Source organism: Podarcis pityusensis, assembly GCF_964106645.2.
Source record: "Podarcis pityusensis genome assembly, chromosome: 12".
NCBI lineage: Eukaryota > Metazoa > Chordata > Lepidosauria > Squamata > Lacertidae > Podarcis > Podarcis pityusensis.
In genome coordinates this window covers 47,936,822-47,960,815 of record NC_138037.1, presented here as the reverse complement: position 1 = coordinate 47,960,815, position 23,994 = coordinate 47,936,822, and the positions used below count along the sequence as shown (strand labels likewise).

The 23,994-nt window shown below is 39.3% G+C and overlaps 2 protein-coding genes across 5 annotated transcripts in view; both read right to left on the bottom strand.

Moving 5' to 3' along the window:
* Positions 1 to 3,151: 3,151 nt before the first annotated feature.
* LZTFL1 (leucine zipper transcription factor like 1) lies at positions 3,152 to 12,456 on the bottom strand. The gene is made up of 10 exons (XM_080976018.1): positions 12,317 to 12,456; positions 10,709 to 10,833; positions 10,164 to 10,358; positions 9,731 to 9,791; positions 8,749 to 8,817; positions 8,037 to 8,102; positions 7,859 to 7,936; positions 6,380 to 6,553; positions 5,294 to 5,397; positions 3,152 to 4,208 (listed from the first exon to the last, which is right to left on the bottom strand). The coding sequence occupies exons 1-10, from the start codon at positions 12,317 to 12,319 to the stop codon at positions 4,190 to 4,192; spliced, it is 894 nt and encodes a 297-aa protein (XP_080832144.1). The 5' UTR covers positions 12,320 to 12,456; the 3' UTR covers positions 3,152 to 4,189.
* Positions 12,457 to 15,122: 2,666 nt separating this feature from the next.
* Positions 15,123 to 23,994, bottom strand: part of FYCO1 (FYVE and coiled-coil domain autophagy adaptor 1) — a 58,508-nt gene continuing 49,636 nt past the window's right edge. For 3 of the 4 annotated variants that reach the window (XM_080975734.1, XM_080975736.1, XM_080975735.1), the window contains 4 exons: positions 20,824 to 20,919; positions 19,832 to 20,042; positions 19,138 to 19,247; positions 15,123 to 18,474 (listed from right to left, as the gene is read on the bottom strand). In XM_080975734.1, the coding sequence (XP_080831860.1) occupies positions 18,393 to 18,474; positions 19,138 to 19,247; positions 19,832 to 20,042; positions 20,824 to 20,919 (499 nt within the window). In that variant the 3' untranslated portion in view covers positions 15,123 to 18,392. The remainder of the gene's footprint in view (positions 18,475 to 19,137; positions 19,248 to 19,831; positions 20,043 to 20,823; positions 20,920 to 23,994) is intronic. The other variant, XR_013978366.1, reaches the window with a different exon arrangement.

The window sequence follows — 23,994 nt, the reverse complement described above, 5'->3', positions numbered from 1 at the left end:
ACCTACTTGCACTTAAGGGTGCTTTCGAACTGCTAGGTGGGCAGGAGCTGGGACCGAACGATGGGAGCTCACCCCGCCACGGGGATTCGAACCGCCGACCATGCGATCGGCAAGTCCTAGGCGCTGAGGTTTTACCCACAGCGCCACCCGCGTCCCAATAACCAATTTATGGCATGATAAATGTGCACTAAGAGCAGTAATGAAGATCATAGGGAAAGACTGACTGAAATCATTCAGTCTTTGACCCACTTTTACAGTATTTTATATTTTAATTTAGACTGTGGCGTTAAATTAACAAAAATTCTCAGTGTTTTTATGTAAGAGTCTAAAAGGTAGCACCAAGTATCATTGCTGCAACATCAGATTAGGGGTACTTCCAGATGGTTGTTTAGTACTGTTTATGCATGCAGGGATAACGTCCCTCCCCCCAGCATCTACACAATATTACTGATATCAGAATGTTAGCTGGTATTTCCTGCTGCTCACCGCATTTAATCTGGGGAATGTCAAGTAGGTTATCCAGCAAATTCGGAACCATTTACAAATGAAGCCCACCTATAGAAGTACCCTTAGACTAAGGCTGCAACCCTAACCCAACTGACCTGCAAGTAGGACTTGCCTCTGAGTAGATATGGTTAGGGATTGCATTGTTAGTCATGTAAAGTGCATTAGTCCCAAACCAGAGGTCCTCATGACTTAAACCGGGAACACAAAAAGTAGCCTGCCTTAAAACAAGCAACAAAGTATAGTTGCTTGTTCTGTTATGCGTATTTGCTGTTAGTAGTTCTTTTGAAGGCCAGATGAGACAAGATGTTGGGAAATCTGAGCAGCCACACAGTGTGTTTGTGATTTGGATTCAGGCTGCTGTGTTAGGGCTATTTCCTCCAGTCTAAATTATACCCCACATCCAACTATCTACCATTTGCCCCCAAATGTCATGAGAGCTTTTTCAGTAAGGACTGTATGACCCTTGGTTTTTCTTTATGACACACCAAAGAAAATGGGTACCGTATTTTTCGCTCTATAACACGCACCTGACCATGACATGCACATAGTTTTTAGAGGAGGAAAATCCGTAGGCATGCCACCCGTAGGCATTCCCTCCATAACACGCACAGACATTTCCCCTTACTTTCTAGGAGGAAAAAAGTGAGTGTTATGGTGCAAAAAATACGGTATGTTTTTAAGTATAATGGTTTACACTAATTTTTAGACAAATGCCGCCAAAACATATGAAACATACTGAACAGTTAAAGTATTACCATTTTGAACCACTTCCAAGTCAATTAGTGACCAGCTACTGAATTCAGCCGCTTCCCTGCTATGCAAGCTGTTTATTCTGTCATGGCAATGTGAAACAGCTTAAATTTTGACTGACAGAAAACATGCTTCATTTCATAAGCACAAAAGCACATTGAAAGAAAAAGTTATTTTTTCGCAACCTCCTGTTACTGTAAATGCATCCGATTCAGTTTTGAGGTACAGCCAGGGAACAAAATCTATTTTATTAAAAATGAGAGTGGGGTTAATGCTATTATATGCTGGCCTATGAGGGAAGGAATCATTCAATTTTATGTTTTTGAGGATTTTTTGGGCTAATTTAAATCCGAAAGTATTTAGGAGCTTCTTTGCAGTCTTGAAGCAGCAGGTATGAAAGACACAAATACACACTATGGTAAAGTATTGGTAAAGTATATGTTAAAATACACACTATGTAAGTTATAGGCTCTGCCACTAGAACCTGTCACATTCTTAGAAAAGCCTTTAAAGGTTTCATGGGGCTAGAGCCAAAGGGTTGCTTTCTCTGACAGAGGAAAGGAATCTTCAAACCCAGCACATACAGAATAGGTCTATCGTCTGTTATCCCCGATAGGTAAATGACTTGTGAACGTCAGCAGTTGAAGGGTAGTGTGTGTGTGTGTGTGTGTGTTTTGCTTGTGGGCTTTCTGGAGGCAGTGTTTCTCAACCTTGGGACCCCAGATGTTGTTGGACTACAACTCCCATCATCCCTGAGCTCTGGCCTTGCTAGCTAGGGATGATGGGAGTTGTAGTTCAACATCTGGGGACTCAAGGTTGAGAAAGCTGATCCTAGAATCAAGAGGTTAAACTAGATGGACACTTTGTTAGATACAGAGTTCCTCCCTCCCCCCAAATACTTTGCTTTCATCCTTGCCTCTTCCATTATATCCTTCATCTATTTCTCCCTCTGGTTGTTACTTGCTAAACAAAGTTCTTAGGAAACACTCTAGAAAGTTCTTTTCAGCCCCTCCTATCAATTAAATAGAATGTTGATTTGTTAACTTAATGTATAGAGAGGGGATGCGAATAATCAAGATTTAAAACTACATTTCATAATAGAAAAAAACAACCACTGCAATTTAAGATTATTGTGCTAGTCCAGTAATACTGGATATTGTGTCTGTAGCTCTTTAGCACAGGCTGTACTTTGGTGAAAGAAAACTTGGTATTTAAAAAAAATGCACTTAGTTTTGCTGTAATTATTCAGCAGTCATTGATACTCTATAATGAAATGTTTATTTATATTATAGTGCGCTGAAGCAAATAAAAGAACCAAGATTTACCATGCCCATAAAGAATAATCCACATAATGATGCTGCAAAGCCTGTTACTATGAAACAGAGTTTGGTCAGAGAGTTCCTCTGTCAAATTATTAGTTCACATTCCTTCTCTTGCATTCTATTTTGTTTTCCTACCCAAAGATGAAGCAAAAAAGGGATGGGGTAAATAATAATGTCACCTACTGTATAAAGGCAAGCCACATCCATTGAGCCATCCATTTTTGCCTCTGAGCCACCATGTGGCCTCTGGAAGGTTGTGTATGCAGGAATGCAGCTCTCAGGCTGAAAAAGTTGCTCTACTTCTGCTATACAGCCTTGACCAAAATATTCTGAATTTCATAAAAGGTGAACTATGCAAATATGCATACCTGTGTTTGATTTATATGAGCAGAATTTCCATATAAGTCACTACAGTATGGGATCTCACTCAAGATATCCACTGGTTGTTTGCTTTTTAGAAGAGAGAATAAGGTCAAGAGATGTAAACTGCTGTGAGATTACATACAAAAACGCCTAACTTGTCCTTCTGTATTTGCTGAAAAACAACCAAACAGGATTTGGGAGGCAAGAAGTTTCATTAGCCTTAATTAGGAATTTAATTAAATTAGGAATTTAATAACATATATAACGAAGACAAAATATATAGCAATATATGGTTGGCAAATACACAGAACCCAAAAGGTTGGAATACTTGCATGATGAAGACTGGTTGACCTGTCACTCCCAAAAGTAACAATGGTTTCATCTAGTCTGTTGCCAACTTAGCAGATTTGGGAAAAAACTTTACTTTCTGTTCTACTATTGAACATTTACCTCTAGGATGTGATATGTATTTCCTGGGACAGATTCCAGAAAGGCTGTTTGCTGCATATAACCTATTGATTTCAGTGTGGAGTGTCCAGAGTTTCTGTGCAAACCATCAGAGAAATGAATGGAAGGTGTATTGGAGATGGGATTCCTTACATCTGTGATATAATAACGAAATTTAAGACAGTGTAATTTCAATTAGATGTGTAAGACAAAAAATATATTTTTACTAGTTAGTTAACATTTGAGCACCAGCTTTTCCACTTCCTACACATAACAGATTGTTTTTCTCCCTTTAGTGCAGAAGCTCTTTTGAAACTATTGAGCTAATATTTTTTAAAATAAATAGCAGGTATGAATTAACAAGTTACTTAGAGAATCACTGCTCCTAGTACAATTGTAAAAGAAAGGCCATGTTTGAGAAGCATGTAAATTACAGGAATTTAACTCTTTGGGTCTGTACCTTATAGGTATGAAAAGAACTGGAATTTGAACTTTTGGTTTTGTTTAAAATAAATCTTTCTACTTCACAAGAATTAATACCTCCATGTTTGTAGTTTTCCAGGCAATCCACAAGATAGCTATTCCAAAGACATGAAGTACAGAAATAAAGACTATGCCTTTTCTTTGCTCTCAATTCTATTACGGCTTCCTATCAATAAACATTTTTTTCAGAAAAAGAAAACAATAAACTCCTTAGAAAGCATAAATCCCAACATATTGGGGAAAATAGATTTCATATTTTTAAAATCCTATGCATTTTCTTTTTATGGCAGTTTAACACAGCAAATGCTCTTCAGACCTTAATCATCTGGTTCGTATCTAAAAAAAAAAGAAATAAGAAAACAGATTAAAATATTTTTTTTAAATAAACAGGCAAGATAGGAAGGTAATGATTAAATAATCACATAAGACATTGCCAATAATCTAATTTATTTTGAATTACAAAATAATCTGATAATTTACTATCTTAATACATAACCCTAGAATTTATAAACCTTACCCAAGCAGCTCAAAACCCTATGAATTTGAAAGCTCCATTTGAGCCATTCCATTCCAGTTCTGCAGTGCAATTTCAGTGAAACAGTACTGAAACAGATGGGACACTCTAAATATCTAAGTGACTAGATATACACTAGGGTTACTTAGCTCTCTCTATATCCACATTTGGAGGAAGATGAAAAGTGTATTGCAGCAGTGGATAGTGGGGTGGGGAGGCAGAACCCATCTGACCTTTGGTTGCCTCACTGCTGCTACATACCAGGGAAATGAAAGGGAACATGACAGTGAGATAGGAACACACTGGCACCATGCTGCCCTCACATAACCCTGTTTCAGTACGCAGCAGCAATACAGGTGACCAGACGTCAGGCGAGTGTCCACCTCCACTGTCTACTGGTGTATTCTTACCAAATTTTTGAAGTGTAATCTGCCACCATTGTATCTTGTCAACAGAAGGAGCTACTCGTCTCCTTTCTGCAGCACTTCAATAAGGACCACCTCTTGTGGTATGCATGTTTATGGGTTCTCACTGCCTAAGTTGTAGAAAGAACATCAGGATCTCAGGCTGCGATCCAAAGAACTCTACACCTAGATCTGAATGTCCAAGGCAGCTTTACGATTGTGTTTCAGACACAGCAGTAATTTGTGTTGACTGGCAAACAGGTTTTGAAAATGTTGGTGTTTCTGATGTCATTTGTTCTATGGCGTGAAGGTCAGCATTTTAAAGAAAAAGGAATAAATTTTTACTGAGCTAGTCCCAAGTGTTCGAGTGCATCAGAAGCAAGCTCACTGGGCCCCAACCTGTTTTCAGATAATGGAAGTATGTAGCTCTTAAAAGTTTTGCAAAAGCAAACATTACCATACAAACCACACGCTGAGAGGACAAATGAAATAGCACTGCTTACTTTGAAAGCTTCTTTCGTAATTCCTTTATCTGTTCATTCTTCTTGGAGAGAATCTCTTTCATATTGCGGTAGGCAGTTGTTTGTTGGAACTTCTTTTCCAATTCCTGTTAATTTGAAATTACCAATATATTTACTTTGTTATTTTTAAAAGTGAAATAGACACTGTTTATGTATTTAACAACTCTCACTTAAAAACCCCTTAAAGCATTTGTTTGGCTGGCTGAGTGGTATGTCACATGGGTAGTGACATTTTAGTAGGTGACCTCTATTGCCTCTACTTCTTGTTGCTCCTTACATGACCAACCTACAAAAACAAAAATAAATGTTTGGGATTGCTCAATGCTCTGAGTGGAGCATGTACACGTGTGCCAAACATCTGTAAACTAATATAATTCCGCTTTCCCAGACTTCTCCAATTGATATTCAGCTTCAGCATAAAGCATCCAGGATCTGATTGTGTTGCTGAGGGGTGGGGAAAGGAATCCAATCAACCCTGAGCCTCCTTTCGCTGTATTTTCAAACTGCTCCAACAGTCTTCCTGCTGCATGGAGCTCTCAGAGAGATTGAAAAACAAAACAGCCAGTGTTTCCTTTGCAGCAGGAAGGCACCCTGCCGCCTCTTGCTCTCAGATGTTGTACAAGCACACTGTACACTCAGAGCACTAAGTAGTCCTAGTTTGTTTTTATTTAAAGATCTACAGATCTTTTACAATTCTGTAAATCAGAATTGCACAAAAATATGTATTTTAAAAAAGAGCAAGCAAACTGCAGTTTAACCTTGCAGGAAAACTGGGGGAAGAGGGTTGAAAAACTCACATTTGAGGTATTTTCTGTCAAGCTGTGCCCACAGGTGTTGATGGCAAGCAGCAGAACACCAATTAATATGGTGCTGAAAAAAAACATGTGTGGACCCTCATGTGTCAACTGCATGCACAGAAACACTGGATCTGAGTAACTGCCCCTGTGTATATGTGCCATAACAATATTCTGCTTCAGAAAAAGCTTGTGCACTTTTATCAATGCCTTATGTTACAGGCATTAAGGAAGGTGGTAATGACTATAACTATTCAACAGAATAAAAACTAACCTTTTCAGCCATAGCCAACTGGTCCTGAACCTTAAGAAGGTCATGCTTTGTTGTTACCAAATTCTCTTCCAATGATTTTTGGCTTGCAGTACTGTCTTGCAAAGTCTTTTCAAGTTTGCACTTCAGATCAGCCATAGTATTTTCTAACTCACTAATATCCTGAGTTGGGTTAAACTGAAAAAAGAAAAAATATATTCATGATTTAATTAAATAAATGCATGACCATTGGTTACAAGAGTAAACAATTGTTCTCTCTAAAAATCTAAAGTTTCAAATGATAAAAATATATACAATGAGCTTATTTCTCTATTTCAATTATTAAGCAAAAAGCTTCCCAAAGCATCTTACAAATGTATGAAAGTAACTGCCCTTGAACACAAAAGAAAAAGGGAACAGAAGGGAGGAGAGAGAGAAAAGAAAATTCATGGCACTATTTCTTAATTATAGAGTTCTTCTAATGATCAGCTGGAGGCATTCTAGTTCAGACATCAGCTCAGCCTCGTTTTTTCCAGAACAGGAGGTGGATGATAAAAGCAGTAACTTTATGTCATTACTTAAAAATCAAAGATAGAACTCTGAAGTGGAGCTGACATAGTAGGCATAGTACAATCTTAATTCTGGAAAGCAATGCAGAAAATAATGGTGTACTTAATATGTACAATGTTGCCTAAAAACAAGTCCCTTCTTGCCCGGGTGACTTAAAAGAGTGCCTGGACACTATGAGTACTCTGTTTATTTTAATAACATAGCTCAGGGTGGCCCAACTTTTCATACCAAGTGGGCCACAAGAGTACTTTGACATAGAACCCGTAAGTCACACACTGCCCTGTTGCGTGGGGTAGAGGGGGTGAGACCAAAATTTGACACCCCCACCCAGCTCTTGTGTTGCCTTCCCATAGCCAGGTAAACGAGACACTGGACTTTGGGAAGGAGGCAGCAATGTTCTTCCAAGTAAGCATGCATATAATTTTTCTGAACTTACTGAAAACTTACATAAAGCCTGTCTGAAATCATTGGGTACTTTTGAGTAAACATAGAAAGGATTTTCAGAATTAGAGAATTGATGAAAACACTTTTAAATTGACAATAGCAGATGCACCATAGTTTAGTATAAGTGTAAACCCTGGAGCAAAGTGCTGAAATGCTTAGAAATGAGAAATCAAATACATACCACAAACCATATTAGAAAGCAAAACAAAACAAGAAATGTGAATTATAACAATGAAAAAGGTGTATGAAAGAAAATTTAAAGCCTGCCTCAAATTTAGGATTTTACCTTACTCAAAGAGAAATTCTTATTTTGCAATGCCAAACTTGTTTTATTGGTATAATTCTTCAAATTTGGTTTTAAAACAGCATTACATATGATCGCATCTGGATAAATAAGATTAACAAGAATATCTCTGAAAATTTACTAAAATAATCTACATGGAGTAATTTTATCAAAACAGCAATATTCAGTAGAAATGATGTGAAAACCTTTTGATCTCCCTGGGCAATTTGTAGCTCACGTAGAGCCTTTTCTAACTTTGATTTTTCATCCAGTGCACTTGTAGCCTGGAAAAGATTGAAAACAACATTCAGAACATATTTTTAGAAAAGTAATCGAATTACTACTCTTTTGATACACATATACCAACATCTCAAGCAAACTTACATGCCCTTCTATGGTCTTTAATCTAGTCTTCAATTTTTCATTTTCCTCTTGGAGTCTTGCTATTTCCTGTGAACAATTAAAAAATTAGCTTGCTCTTGACCAAACCCTAAATACATCATGCCTAGCACATAGAAGTGTTTTTCAGACTAGAAAAAAAATGTATGCCTATGTGAGACCAAGAAAGTTACTAGGTTTTGGTATACTGTACTTTGTTCCTGCTTTATTTGAAAAATAGAAGCTGTACAGAAAATTATACTAGCATGAAAAGTGGGATCCACAACTAATTAACATTCCTGTTTCCCCAGGCAGCTGTTGAGGCACCACAGAATGAGGAACGATGAAAGTAACTGAATCTAAAGGAATCATTAAAGGCTGGTGGTGGCAGGGAAATGTTCTCACTTTAATTTGGGGTAGAAATGCATTAATCTTGATTGCTCTATGCACACCCTCTAGTCCTCAGCTTCCATTTCTGAAGACATAGCTTCAAGCTCTTTTCTGACAGAAGCTTCGCCTTTAAAGATATTTTCCTGTCCCCTCCCTCACGTTTCTTTTGATTACACACACCATTTCACTCCACTGACACATACACCTTATGAAGCTAAGAAGAGGCTATGAGGACTTCAGTAAATTCTAAACAGTTTGAAATAATATAAAACAGGTTCAGTTGAACCAACAATGAACCACCATAAATATCACAAAAACCAAGTTTTACCTTGTTCAATAATTCTGATGCTCCTTCATGCAATGGAGTAAGTTTAGGCTTCACCAACTCTGGATTAGGCTACAGTAGGCACAAAAATGTTAGAGTACTCAATTAAACATTTTCTTTCTAACAAGCATTATAATAGCAATTACTGCTCCAGCCTTTCCATACTTTGGCCAGAAGACTAATCATTTTGTAGCAAATATGGTGCCCTCCAGATGTTTTGAACTACAACTCCCATCAGCCCCACCCAGTGCAGCCAATGTTTAGGGATGATGGGCATTGTAGTCCATAACATCTTTATATATGGCTCATCCGACTGGGTTGCCCCTGTCACTCTAGGCGACTCCCAACAAAAACAGTAAAAACACAATACAGCACCAAACACTAAAACCTTCCCTGAACAGGGCTGCCTTCAGATGTCTTTTAAAAATCACATAGTTGCCTTCAAATGTCTTTTAAAAATTGTGGTTGTCACTGAGCCCTTAATCATATTCTCTGTGCATGCTAGAGTAATCAGAGAAGAGGGGTGTAGCGATCAAAAAGGGGATTCCTACACTCCTAAAAAGTCTGCTATCTTGGGCTGACATTGCCTCAGCTGGTCTTCCAGTCATGAAAAGAACACCTTCCTCTCCATCCCATCCACAACTGGGCTGTCACTGCTTTCTCCCTAGCTTGCTGGGTAACTGGGTCAGCCTGTCCACTCTCTGCACCCTGAAGAGCTGACTGGCAGTGACCTCCACAGGACATCAAGCTTTGGAGCAGGCAAAAGCAGTACTAAACTCTCTCAGAGCTGATGCTTGCTCCAAGAACAGCACGGCATGAGAAAATCTTCCTTCCCTTACTCAGGGCAAAGGTCTCACATGTTGTGTTCAGCAGGGGTGCTCACTAGTTGCAAGAACTTTCTTTACTGTTACCTTTCCCCTTAAACAAGAACCACACACAAAACCCACACAGCCTCATCTGGTGAGTTTTAGAAATAGACACGTACCTTCTTATTTGAAGATGTAAATTCTGACTTTTCAAACTCTGCAACTTGCTCTAGTAAGTCTCTTGAAAAAGAATAGAAAATATTTTAGTCAAGCAATTCTACTGAACACCAAGTTATATTCTATAATTCATAAAGCAATGAAAAGTTAGAAAATGAAAGAATTAGCCCTGAAGTCTTACATGTAAAAACTATGCCAAGACAGAACCTTTTTTAATGAAGACAAAACAATCACTTCTTAGATTAAAAAAACCCAATCATTTTGAGACTAAGGCTGCAAACCTACCAGGCAGTAACCTCCGATGAATTCACTGATACTTCTGCATGAACAGTATTATGCTATAAACTGCCATTTATGAAACTACTGTGGTGGGAAAGACCTTATTAGTAAGGATACACTTTAAGTGAATACAAAATTCTCTTTATAGTATTTTACCTATTTTCCAGCTCAGAAATGTCAGTCTGCAGTTTAAGATACCACTTCTCTGCTTGGAAAAAAATCTGGCGAAGAAGTAATACATTGGTATAGGCTGTGTTAATAAGTTCTGACTCCACCTCACTGTGTACCACAGTCTGCAAGCCATCCAGTATATCTGTCACTTCATCAATAGTATATGTGTCTTCCACCAGCCTAAACAGAAAAGCCCACAAAACAGAATTAAAAAACAACAACCGTGCTAACAACCCAAAGCTTCAGCAGTATTACAAGACCTTGAAATATTATATGACTATTTATTTTTCTAGTAAGATGACTGGCAAACTGGTCAAATGCTATAGCTCATCACTAGACTGAGCACTTCCAAATTATGCCCATCGTCCCAAAAGTGGGACAATCCTGCTTTCTACATAAGTATCAGCAAGCAAACATGGCTGCCTGACATCTGGAATATGTCACTTCCCATAGTTTGTTAAGGAATGACACCTAATATTGGTTTCATTTGTGTTTACATTTGTATTACAGGTATTCCATCCTCATGGTACCTGCTTTCCTTCAGGTCCTGAAAACAAGAGTCTACTGTCTTAAGACGCTGGCCACGCTTGGAGCGTGCAAATCGCATGTAGTTGATAACTTCATTCTGGTGTTGCTCATTCAGACCCAGCTCTGCCTGCAACGAGAATAAAAACAGCAATGAAGCTCATATCAATAAAGTATCGTATTTGGATTTCCTGCTAATGAATTGATTAAAACTCAGAGCCAGAGCTATTGTACAGGTGACAGCAGAAGGTCCCATATATTGTTGAGAAAGAAACAAGAATAGTAATAGAATAATGGGGTTGGATGGGATCCTGAGGGTCATCTAGTCCAATCCCCTACAACACAGGAATCCTGCCCACAGTCATTCCATAGTGGTGGTGGGTATGAACCACCAATCTTCCGGTTAAGAGCTAGACACACTGACCCATTGCACTACAGAGGTTCAGGGGTAGAGATAGATACAACCAACCAACCAACCAACCAAGGAAACACCCAAAACACATAGCAATAAGTCATTTGGTCTTGGTCCCCAATTCTCACCCTCATGACCCTACAATCTCTTATGTGCATTTATTTGAAAGTACGCCCTCATGGGTGGTAGATGGTTGATGGAGGACCCTGGGTTGGAGGCAAGGAAATGTTGGGTTTTCCATGGTGAGAGGACTCCGTGTATTATTTATTCTATTTGTATTTTTTTGTAGCTGTTTCTGTTTTTTATTTACATTAGTTTTCTATATCGCAGTGTACTATGAAAAGCTTTAATAAAAAAATTACATGCTAAAGCAAGCTCAACTCAGTGGGCCTCTCTCCCACTTAAAAGCTGTGCAGAAATACATTCCTCCCCTATCCATCCTGCAAGGTGGTGGCTGTTGTTATTTTATTGATAACCCTGCCCATCTGACTGGGTTGCCCCAGCCACTCTGAGCGACTCCCAATGTATATTTATTTATTTATTGAATTTATATACCGCCCTATACCCAGAGGTCTCAGGGCGGTTCACAGAAAAGATCACAATATATAAAATCAAAATAAGAATAATCCCACAACACCCCTCCAGATATATGAAATGATATATATAAATGTATGATGTATATAAAAACATCAGAAAACACTGCACATTAAAAGGCTTCCCTATACAGTAGGCAAGAGGAGCTCTATTTGTGGCAACGAACTACTGGGAGAAGGAGGGCGCAGGGTTGTGTGCGTGGATAGGCCAAAACAAACGAGCATAAAAATACAGGTCCCAAATTATGCTTTACGTCCCGCCGTCCTACACGAAAGGGGGCGGGGTGAGGAGGCGGCGGCTGAAGGATCAAGGCCGGCGTGGTTTTGGGGACCGCGAATCACGGAGGGAGGTTCAGGCTCCCTCAGTCAGGAGGGACCCCCAATTTCTAAACCCGGGTGGGTGGGTGCGTTGGGGGTGAGGAGCGAGGGAAAACCCAGGCTGCTTAGGCCTCTTCTCAGGCGAAGGAGGCGCCACACTTTGGGCGGAGGGGCAGGAGACGCCACGGCCTCGTCTCTCCCTTCTCGGGAAGCTTGAGGGTAGCTAGGCGTTGCGTGAGGGGGCAGAAGAAGAAGCGGGGCGAGGCTGAGGTAGCGCGCCGGTTGCTCACCATGACGAACCGGCGGCGGCCCTGAGGCAAAGCGGCGGCGGTTTACAGCGCGGCGGTTGCCATAGCGACGGAGCCAGGAGGCTCGCGACCCCCTCCTTCGGAATGCCGTTGGCGGAAGAGGAGGGGGGAGGAAACCGTCGCGAGGCCGGAAGTTGAGGCGCGCGGAACGGCCGTTAGGATTTGAACGTCCGGCGGGGGCGGAGCAGTTGAAAGGCAGCGCGGAACGTTTGAATGACGGCTCTAATGTTAGAGACGGGGCTGCCTTCTTGCTTATCTCTCCCATAGGGCGGGGGAGAAATCCAGGGTTTTAACGTGACTTTTATTTCTGGGCGGCAGTAGCCCCCCCTTTAAAAAAATAAAAACAAGAGGGATGCATGATCTAATTCAGGTTTTATTTAGTGTAAGCATGTCGTTTATTCTCTCTCTGCGTAAATACTGTTGTTATTATTTATTAAATTTGTATTATTATTAATTTTTTAAATCTTGTTTTTAAGTTGTATTCATTCAACTTGATTTTATTATTGGTTGTTAGCCGCCCTGAGCCCGGCCTTGGCTGGGGAGGGCGGGGTATAAATAAAATTTATTATTATTATTATTATTATTATTATTATTATTCGGCCCTTCATCTGGAGGACACTGGAGTAAAATTCAGCTGCCGCTGTATGTATTTGGGAGAGGGGAAAGCTTTTTGCCCCTTGCCTTTAGGTTCCTTAATTGAATTATGTTACAAAACAGGGTTACAAAAACCAAACACTTGGAAAGATAAACATACCCTCACAAATCATACTGCCCTATTTATTATGCCATCACAAGGTGCAAACCAGGGAAAGAGGTGGGCAGCAGATCTGTTCCAGTTTTCAAGGTTGCATAGGTATGTAATGGTGTAATATAAATACAATATGCACACATTATTGCAATACGTGCAGTATGCACACATTATTGCAGTATGTAAATATTCAATAAATAGGTCATACAGCGAACATTTGAACCATTAAAAAAAATCACCTTGATAAAATTGTATTTCATTTTTAAACTACAGTCTCGTGAGATAACCAGATTCATTAGCATTGCAAATTTCCCTGTTGGTGATATTGCTAGGACTGCCAGATCTCTGTCCTGAATTTTCAGAATATTGGCCTGTGACTCAGGAGATCCTGCAACCCTACATATAACTGATTACTAATTTTGTAAAATGTCATTCACTTTAAATGACAAGAGATATTTTAATTAGTTCCTGAGCATAAAAGGCATCAAGAAACATTCTAGTACAAAAACCATCTGCATCCACACAAATGTACAGATATAAAATGTACAGACATTGGGGGGGGGGGAGGTTTGGCCTGTGTTAGATCAGTTGAGGTTTGGTGTCATTCCAGTGCACAATATATTTTTGCAGGTACAATTTTTTAAAAATTTTAAATAAATAACTAAAACCACACTGATTTCAATTACAAAACAAAATATCCAATTGAATGCTGTGGCTGGTCAATTTTGCTTTCTTTACGGAGCCTCTCTCTCCCCCTCTCTCTTTTTTGTACATAGCAGCTTTCAGGTTAATAAACCAATCTTCATTAATAAGTAGAGAAACACAAATGGACAAAATTTTTGAAAACCAAACCAAACCCCAGCTAAATTCTGTTTTGTTCTTTGTGCAGGTAAACCTGCCTCTGCAAACCTTGTTAGTGTGGTAGATCCTACTATGCAAGCAAATACATTACTAAAGAGATAACAATATTTGGTGTACAGTCCTCTGCATGTTTACTCAGAAGTTCCATTCTGTTCAGTGTGGCTTATTCCTTGGTAAGTGTGCATAGTATTAAAACTTTATTTCCAGGACCATACCTAAAGAGACTTGTGAATAGCTGAAATGTGGTTTGTTATTAGCGATACTGCAACACAGTAAATGATCGTTGCCACTAATAAATAAAAATGGATTGCTAAGATTTATGATGGATATGCATAAATAACAACCAGTTATTCATCAGCCACAATGTTTGCCCGGGGTGATGAACTGAACTATTGTGTAGCTTCCGTTTTCAGCATCTTTACCTTCACAAAGTGATTTATTGTGAATTGTTTGGGCTATGGTTTTTGGGGGATAACCTTTACGTATGATAGTGCAGCTACATAATTTACTTTCTGTTTTATGTATTTTGCCTATGCTCAGCCTAGAGATGGTGAGATGAACTGTAAAGTTCTATTTTGAAAAGTTTAAATAGAACTGTGAACGACTTCATTCCCTTTTGCCAAAACTCTGGAGGCGGCGGCAGCAGCTGGATGGGCTTCTCTGCTCATGATCCAAAGGTGATACTGCTATCAGGGGCCTGGGGACAATTTTAGGCTTCACCTCTAAATGAGGCTTCCAATACTCTGAGCTGAGAGTTCTTTCTGACCTTATAGAAGCTTGGACATGACATCATCTCATGTTTGGTTTGTGGTACCACATCAAAGCTCCTATTGGATGCATTCGTGCATGTGTGTAAGTGCAATGTTAAGGGTTGGGGAGACATAATTGAGCTTGCAATGGGTCAGAGAAATGTGTAAAGACTAGTATTGGTATGAGGAACAAACTGAAATGAAATGCAGTAAGTATGTGTTCTCATTTATGCTGATGAGCTTTCAGTCAGTCCCACAAAACAAATATTCTTGGGTTTGAATCCAGAGAAGTTTCTTCTGAAGAAGGAATCAAGTTTCTCAGCGGGAGAAAGGTCCTCTGTAGGGTAAAAGTTCTCTGGATTCAACCCTCAGTTGAGAAACATAGTAACTGGAAACCAAAGCTATAAAGTAAATACAAATAACAGATGTCTTGTTCTTCAAACAATTATGTATATTCAAAGTCATAAATCTGAAATATAGCATTTGACAGTATCCCTTTCATATTAATTTAAAATACAAAGAACATTAAAAAAAGCATTCTATCCCCAAACCACAGCAAAATAGAATGGAAAACCAGAGCTAAAATATTAAGTGGATTTCAGTTCAAAATCCATTTTATATTGCACAGTCCATGGCAAACAGCATTTCAACTTTTAACATTAAATTCGCAATGCTTCTCAATTCAAAACAATACACCCCTAGCCCTTAAATAATAACACCATTCAATAATGAAATGGCAAATGCACAATATATACCATATTGCTTCTACTTTTTCATTTCCTTCTACAATTTCATCTCAACCGTGTCAGGCATCGCACAGATCTGTATGAAACTATACCTGCAATATACATGGAGGAGGGGAGTTGTATAATGAACACCACCACTGCTTCTCTGTGGCACTGATATAGCTCACCACCCAAATCTGCACAAGTATTTGCATAATGCTGCCATACAATTTAACTAAGCCGCTATTCCTGTATCACACAGCCTTAACTGACAGAACAAGTACTGTACATAAGGGGATAGTAAAGATGTGGAGCAGGAGAATAGCTGGCAATGTGATATGTACTCGGCTAAAACATATTATGGATGGAGCCAAGCTACTATAACTGTGCTATAGTAACTTTCATCCCCGGACAATTTAGCTCCTTTCTCCTTTCCCCACCATGAATCATTGAGTTGGATTCAATCTAAATCAGTTGCACATATGTCTAATTGAAAACAGTGTGAAAAGTTAGTAATGACTAAAGTTCCACTGATTTCAGTTGGAAGCAACTGCAAGTAACTTAGTCGTAATTCATTCCTTTTTTTTAAAGGACTAGACAGGATGCCAAAACATTTACAGATGCAAAAACCTTTTTTTTAATTGGTTGCTCTCTTAATTGAAGGAATCTAGAGTGTAAAACAGCTTAAGTCTTTCCTACAGCACATATTGCACACTTTCTTAAAGTTTCAGCATGGGGAAGAGATACTAGGCTTAACAGATGTGTTAGGCAATCTCAAGTAGGGCCCTGTCCTAAATATCCTGGCTGTTGTAACGTAGAAGGTCTTATCTAGATCATACAAATAATTCCTTAATAAGGTACCTCCCTCTACTTAGTTTTTTCACAAATTTCATTACATATCCATAGTTCCCCTATTGTCATAGAAACATTGACCTTGGCACTGCAGTTTAATAGTGTTCAGAAGGAAGTGTCCAAATTTCTCAATGTCTGCTGTGGGCAATAATAAATTCATCAATACTGATTATCTATGGCAGGAATACCTTCACTCCTATGATAATTCTTGCCAGAAAAAGTTTCAAAAAAAGTTACTTTGGGGGAAAATGGGGTGGGGAGTAGCTTGCTTCTTACAAAAATAGAAGGAAAGCATTTTGTGTTTCCCTGAAAATATCTATGAAATAAAGCAATTTTTAAAGTCTCAAGTTATTCTCACTTATTTTCAGACACAAAATATTTGTAAACTGCAATCCTATACTCACCTGGGAATAAGCACCATTAAATCAATAGAACTTACTTTTTCAGTAGATTTATCTAGGATTCAAACTCAGGCATTTTTTGTCTTTTGTATCAGCAGTTCCTATTTCAACTGCTCCTGATGCAAGAATAGTTGAAATAATTAACTGGCTGTTATTTCAGTGATTTCCATGTCTGACCAATTTTATTTGTAGTGGCATATTTTAAAGCATTCACCCCAATACTTCCTTCTACTCTTGCAGTTATGTGAAATTATTACTACACATCTTGTATCCCTATGGTTCATATTCCTCTCTCTATTGCTGTCATATACGCCAGTCCTAATAATTTTCATCAGTGTATTTGGCCAGCAGTGGCAAAATAAAACACTGGTGCAACTTTTGTGTTTGTTGATTTTAAGCATTCATAGTTTTAGAATTAGGCTAAGGTAGTGTTTGTTGTCTTGGTAATATTACACAAAGTTTTGTCAGTATGGGAGGTAGTCATGTTGAGTCTTGTTTTTATTCTTCACTTAAAAAATAGAAACTAAAAATTGTGTCTATAAAAACAAGTGCTTTAAGGAAATATTCTGCAGATATGATTTTCATGGCCATATTATGCACTATTACTGGATAGATTTTTACTAAATTATGAAATGGTAAAATGAATTTAGGAAAAGAAACCCCTTGTGAATATGCTGCAGTTTAAAAATAAAGGTTTCCTTTTACTAATTCCAAAGCTGGCTTCTGCTACATGCATCAGTGGGAAATAATTTATCTCACTGAAATCAGTGCAAGTCACTTCCACACGACACATTTAGGCTTCAAGTACCAATGAAGTTACAAAATGACCTTTACCACAAAGGACCAAGATCAAGCAGGTGAATTTCCTCATTAAGGCACAGATTAATGTAAGCAGACTTTTATGAAGACTGCAAACAAGTTAAATAGGCACGTCATCTAGAGTCATTTTCCTGCCATGTGTAGTATGTGACCAAACAGCAACAAAATCTGTCTCATCACTTTCTTCCTGCATAGAAAGGTTGACTGGAGTAAATCTGTCCATGTTAAAAGATACTATGATTTTGCAGAATTGAATTTGAATTTCATTCCTTTTGCAGCATTTTTTTTAAAAAATGAGACGCAGAAGCAGCGACATATAAAAATAGTTATATATATATACATATGCTTCCAGCGTAAGCTTTCTTCTCATTATGAAAATAGCTGGCACATATGTGTGTGTGGAGATTCTTATTGGGACCACAGTGAAAACAAAGGGTTAAACCTTACCCTCCCCCATTCCATGGTCCTGATCTGTCTCCCTTGCTCTCACCACTACCTATTGGTTAAAGTAAAGAAAACACAATAGGGAACCAAACTATATAAGAAACATCACATCTTGGTTGGCCTTGAATAAATCAAAAGCAGATGTCCTGTTTCTTAGCCCTTTTTACAATGCGTATCCGGATTATGAACAATTTTGCATCAAATGCAGCATTGCATAGCTTAGGTTGTTTAAATAAACAAAATGGCTTTTGAACAAGCACCTGCAGTCCAGAATCATTAGTGTTCCTATTGAAAGTTATGTTCCTTTATATCTACATTTACATGTAATCGTGGTTTCAGAATTATTGCATGACTTATGAGGGCTCCCAACACATCTTTGATTTTAGTGCTTATGTGTATATAAATAATAGTGTCTCTTAAAAATATAAATTGAAAACATACAGTATATAAATATTACATTCAAGGATCTGGAAAATCGCTTCCATCGTAGATCACTGGGCGCTGAACAGATAAGTGGTAAAAGACGTTTTTTGAGATAAACCTGTTGGGAAAAAGCAACAGCCGAAACATTAGCTGAGTCTAAACTGTGTGCAATGTGTATGCAGATGAAGAAAGCGTATACCTATGAGCATGCTCAAACTTGACGAGGCATCCAGTGAGAGGAAGCAATGCATTTTGGGAGGAACAGTGTGAGGATACCAGGTTGCTTTCTATTATGCTCTGTCAACTAATGCAGATGGAAGATAGTAGGGTTGCTTACAAGGACAGTGCATACATGTACTAGGTGTGGAAAGTCAAGTTTAAAGTGGGCTCTATTTGTGAAATAAAAAAGAAGAAGCTAGACTGCCCAATTTGGCCCCCGTGGCAGTTTTTGGCTGGCCACCCCCACCCCGCAGTCACTCACCTGATGTCATATCATGATGTCATGAGTGCACTCCTGATTGTACCTTTGCAGTGGGACATGCATTTGGCACTGTTTAAAATCTGGTGCTGAAATGCAGGCGCCACTGAGATTGGTTCCACTCAGGAGTGCCGTGATCCAATTCCTGCTGAAAGGTGTGGGGATTGCATTCAGCACTGAATTTGAACCACAAGGCTTCAGAGAGAATAAGGAGCATGCCTTTTGCATCCCCTTCAGAAACAGAACACACAAAATGCTACAAATGGCAGCTCATTCCACTTCACCTACTCCAGCTGCACCTACCTAGAAAAAGTGTTGTCAAATATGAGGATGTAGATACCAGTATTTCTGACTTTCACCTGCCCTCTGATGGTTTCCTTATGGGAATTGCACCGGATCATGGGTATAAGAACCTGCAAGAGAAACACCAGAACAAAATTTGTCTACAGGAACTTTGCCATGGTCAAATGAATAAAGATCTCTTTAAAAGGCATGGTTTGTATCAATTAAGTTAATAATTAACAGATTATGTGTATATTTTGCAGCAACTTGATAAAGGAAGTCTTTTGAGGCCTTTGAATGGAGGGAACCCCTACCTCTAGATGGTTTATGAAAAAGTTAAAAAGCTTTTTGAAAGTCCACGTACGCTATGCCAGTTGCTTCACCTCTATCTGTTAACACTATCAAAGAACTAACAGGTTCATAAGACCTGTCTCATGTTCCAGCAAGGCTTGTTTTTCTATATGCTTGGTTATTTTACATTTAACAATACTTCCCACCAGTTTTCCTGGGACAGAAGTTAAGCTAACCAGCTTGTAACTTCCAGGACTGTCCCCCTCCCCCAGTTCCCATTGTAAAAATTGCTGTTACATTGGCTACGTTTTAGTTATGAACGCTGATCTGAGGGGCAAGTTACATATTTTTGTTAGAAGATCAGCAATTTCACATTCGAGTTCACTCTAGGGTGGACATCACCCCTATGAAGAAGTTGCCTTACTTTACACTGATCCAGAGGAGAATCTTCTGATTCTTGGTATACCACGCTGAACGATATGCTTTTGGGGTCTGATGAAAATACCCAACTTATTGTAAGGCCACTTTCCTCCACAGTGATGGGAATAACGCTGTAAGTATTTGACTTAATGAACAGTTCTCTGTTAGCTTCTCCAAACTTTAGAATTTCCTCCACGGTTAGAGGCAGTCTTAGCCTGAAGAAAACAAAAGAACACATGACAGAACTGTATCTGATTTGATGATGCACATGACACATGGGCTCTGAGTGTACATGTACTTTTTGTACATTCTTTACTGCAGAAACATTTGTGCACTGTGAATCTCAAACTCAATGCCACTTTTACAATATACAATCTAAGGGAGCCCATTGCATGTTTCCTTTATGTTTTCTCAGTGAGACCCACGTGATGTGAAAGGAAAACATAGTTGTTCCTCATGGCCTCTGTGCAGTTACAAATACTGGGTTGCATTCAGCTTACTCAGAGCAGACTCACTGAAATTAATTGATGGGATATCCAATTCATGGGATCTATACCTCCACAGAAACTTCAGAAACTTGCAGAGTCTGTGAGCCCTGCTCCCAAAAAGGGAAACTTTGTGCTTCTGTGTGGTTCAGGTATGGGGCTAAGGCTCTTTTCTTAGATTAATTAAAAAAACACACACAAAAAACTACCACCTGAGCGACAGCAATAAGGGAACCCCCTTTAGAGTTTCAGATTTTTTCACCTCAGAATATTTTTTTTACCTCATATCCAATTCATCCCTCCGTTGGCTTTTTCTTCAAAAAGAGAAAGAAATAGAAAGGAAAGGGGACTCCATGCAGCCAAAATCTGTGACACAAATGTGAGCTTTGCTCACCTACTTGGAGTGAACTCCACTGAACTCAATGTGGCTTACGTTTGAGCAGAATGTATAGGACTGCACCGTTGATTTTTTAAAAAAATAATTAAAGACTAAACAATGGATTTTGCTTACATCAGTTCTCCTGACTTCAGCAAGCATATCTCTGCATCCTGGGCCATTTGCAAATCGTCAGTCTCATCAAAAGTTGAGGAATTATAAGTGCTGTTTCTGAGGCAAAGGGATAAAGGAGATCATTAAACATTCTTCAAAATGGTACAGAGCAATCTTTAATGTTTATTTAAAATATTTATGCCCGGACTCAAATATGCAGTAGATTACAATACATATTTTCAAAGCACAAAACCAAGTTGAATTAAAAATGTATCAAATGACAAACCTAAAAAAAACAAGAAAATGGCAATAGCAGAATGTATCAACAGTTGGGCCTCTCTAAGGAGGAAATTCCATAGCTCCAAAATATATCCAGCTTTCACAATTGAATTTTATGACTTTCTTAAACTGACCTAGACCCCATCTGGTAGAAAGGATGGCTAGAACTCTACAGTACAATCCTACTATACATGTCTACTGAAAAGTAGGTCCACTGAATCCAGTGTAGTTTACTCCCACATGTATAGGATTGCACCCATAAAGACAGTGGATCAAACCAAAGTATATTTGTTAGCTAGACTACAGGGCTGACTAGTTTCTTTGGGGAAATCCTAATGAAAGGAAATAAGCAGTAAAACCTCCCTCCCAAAGAGCAGTTTATTCATCAGTAATTGTTGCAGCCTGGATCAACAGAATACAATAACGGTCTGAATTTGCAAAAATGAAGCGTTTAGTTTAAAGGCACAGGAAGCCAGAAACATCTTAATAGGGCTTTTCCACACTGGAAAAACTGATGCTGCAATCCATCCCCACTCCACCCCTCTCCCACACACACTGTGTGGAAGCACCCTGATAAAATTTCACTATAGTAATGCAAACTCCTTAATTAACACTGCATAAAACATACTCTCATAGACAAAAAACCATGGAGTCTAGTGCTAAGACTAAATTATTTTTTTGCAACACACAGTTGATCTATATTGGCTGTGTTACTAATAGGAAGGAACATGACTTGTTAGTTCCAGGAATACTGTACACTTTGCATAGGACAACTTGAGTTTTTCTGATATCCCATAAAAGCTTTTTATCGCAAAGAGGCCACAGGCACTTACAGTGTGGTGGTAATTTGTGTTGGTTCTTGTCCACCAGTGTCTGCAGTAATCAAACTATTGTGTTTGGTCACTCCTATTTTGAATATTCGTAAGAATGTTTGTGAAATAAATCCATTTCTGGGGCGGGGCGAGAACATTGCATGAAACAATCCACTTCAATAGATTTTTACCCATTTGACTTAAAAAGCAGATTAGCTGTAGCATCACTAGATGGCAGTGGATTACTAAGGTACCTTAGTTTGCACACTGATTTTCACACATTTCTTGCTCTTAGATGGCTAGTTCCTCTGAGGCAGTTTATACAATGTGGAACGAATTCTGGCTCCCAACCACATCTCCCTTGTGTGTTCCTGAATGTTTGGGGATGAATATCTCCCCATCACCATTTGTTTGCTGTGACATATGCCCTCACAAGGCTGCAGAACCCACACAGTCCACCTGTGCACAAAATAATCTTCATTAAAATCTAAAACTAGGCTTTCTGGTTCTAACGAAAAACAGACTCCTTCAAGACAGTCAATGTATCTTGTTGCATGGCACTTTAAATAGCTGTCAGAACAGCTTCACATAGATGAACTGGTCCATTTACAAATGAAGCCCACACTGCAACCTATTCTACAAACTACAGTAAAATGCTTTCTTCAAGCCTAATTTTGGCAGGGGGAGCGGATCCTGGCAGAGGGGAAAAGACCTCTATGAGCAAACACATACCTGTGGGAATTTTGGGGGCTTTAATGACTTCGCTGTGGTCCTAATCTGGATCACATACCCACACCCTGTGCTAGCAATTTCTATAGGAAAAAGCTCCCATTGAATGGGAGATGATTTTTACATGCAGGTTGCCAGCACAGGGGCTACCCAATCTGGATTGGGACCCTCACATGGGATAAAGGATTAAAGTTTTCTGCCCTCATGCTTGAGCACTGATTTACACCCTTTGGGAAATACTGCTCTATATAATCTCTGGATGTGCAAAGATTCAGTGAGTATTTGATATTGAGCATCAGCATCAAAGTGCAAGTAGATAAATCGGTACCACTCCGGCGGGAAGGTAAACGGCGTTTCCGCACGCTGCTCTGGTTCGCCAGAAGCGGCTTAGTCATGCTGGCCACATGACCCGGAAGCTGTACGCCAGCTCCCTCGGCCAATAAAGCGAGATGAGTGCCGCAACCCCAGAGTCGGCCACGACTGGACCTAATGGTCAGGGGTCCCTTTACCTTTACCATCAGCATTTGCTATCTGTAAAGAATGCAGTAGCAGTCAATGTTTGACAGCTAGTTTGCAGTGCACTCACATTTTTCACATGTAGCTGGCATGTCAGTACATGACAGCTGACATGAGTCAATTTTTGGCAATATTTCCCTCTGTCTGCCTTAATCAGATAATCTGCATGATGTACTCATAAAGTGCTTTATACTGACAGATCTTTGGGGAATGAGTAAGGCAGGGATGCGGGTGGTGCTGTGGTCTAAACCACTGAGCCTCTTGGGCTTGCTAATCAGAAGGTTAGCGGTTCGAATCCCCATGACGGGATGAGCTCCCATTGCTCTGTCCCAGCTCCTGCCAACCTAGCAATTCGAAAGCATGCCAGTGCAAGTAGATAAATAGGTACGGCTGCGACGGGAAGGTAAACGGCGTTTCCGTGCACTCTGGTTTCTGTCACAGTGTTCCATTGTGCCAGTAGCAGTTTAGTCATGCTGGCCATATGACCTGGAAAACTGTCTGTGGACAAACGCTGGCTCCCTTGGCCTGAAAGCGAGATGATCGCCGCAACCCCATAGTTGCCTTTGACTGGGCTTAACTGTTCAGGGGACCTTTACCCCCCCCCTTTTCTTACTAGTAAGGCCTTCAAGGTATCTGAACACTTTTTAGTCATTTTGCACACCTTAGCTAAAAAAAGCAAGACTTAAACAATTTAGAAGAACAGATAACAATCATCTTAGTCTGTGGGTTTTTTGTGGCTTTTACATTTAAAAAACCAGCCGTGTCAAAGGAAACAGATCAAATGTGATATGTTTCACTGCAGAAAAGTAGGTCAGCACTATGGTTTATCTTAGGCCTAATCCTGCTTGAGGTAGCA

What these genes read in the sequence shown, in the direction of transcription:
- LZTFL1 (XM_080976018.1), bottom strand. An exon ending in CAGGACCTGAAGGAAAGCAG is followed by an intron (nt 10,359 to 10,708) that starts GTACCATGAGGA and finishes TTTTCTGTTTAG; the next exon opens with GCTGGTGGAAGACACATATA. An exon ending in AGTTGGCTATGGCTGAAAAG is followed by an intron (nt 5,398 to 6,379) that starts GTTAGTTTTTAT and finishes TCAAATTAACAG; the next exon opens with GAATTGGAAAAGAAGTTCCA.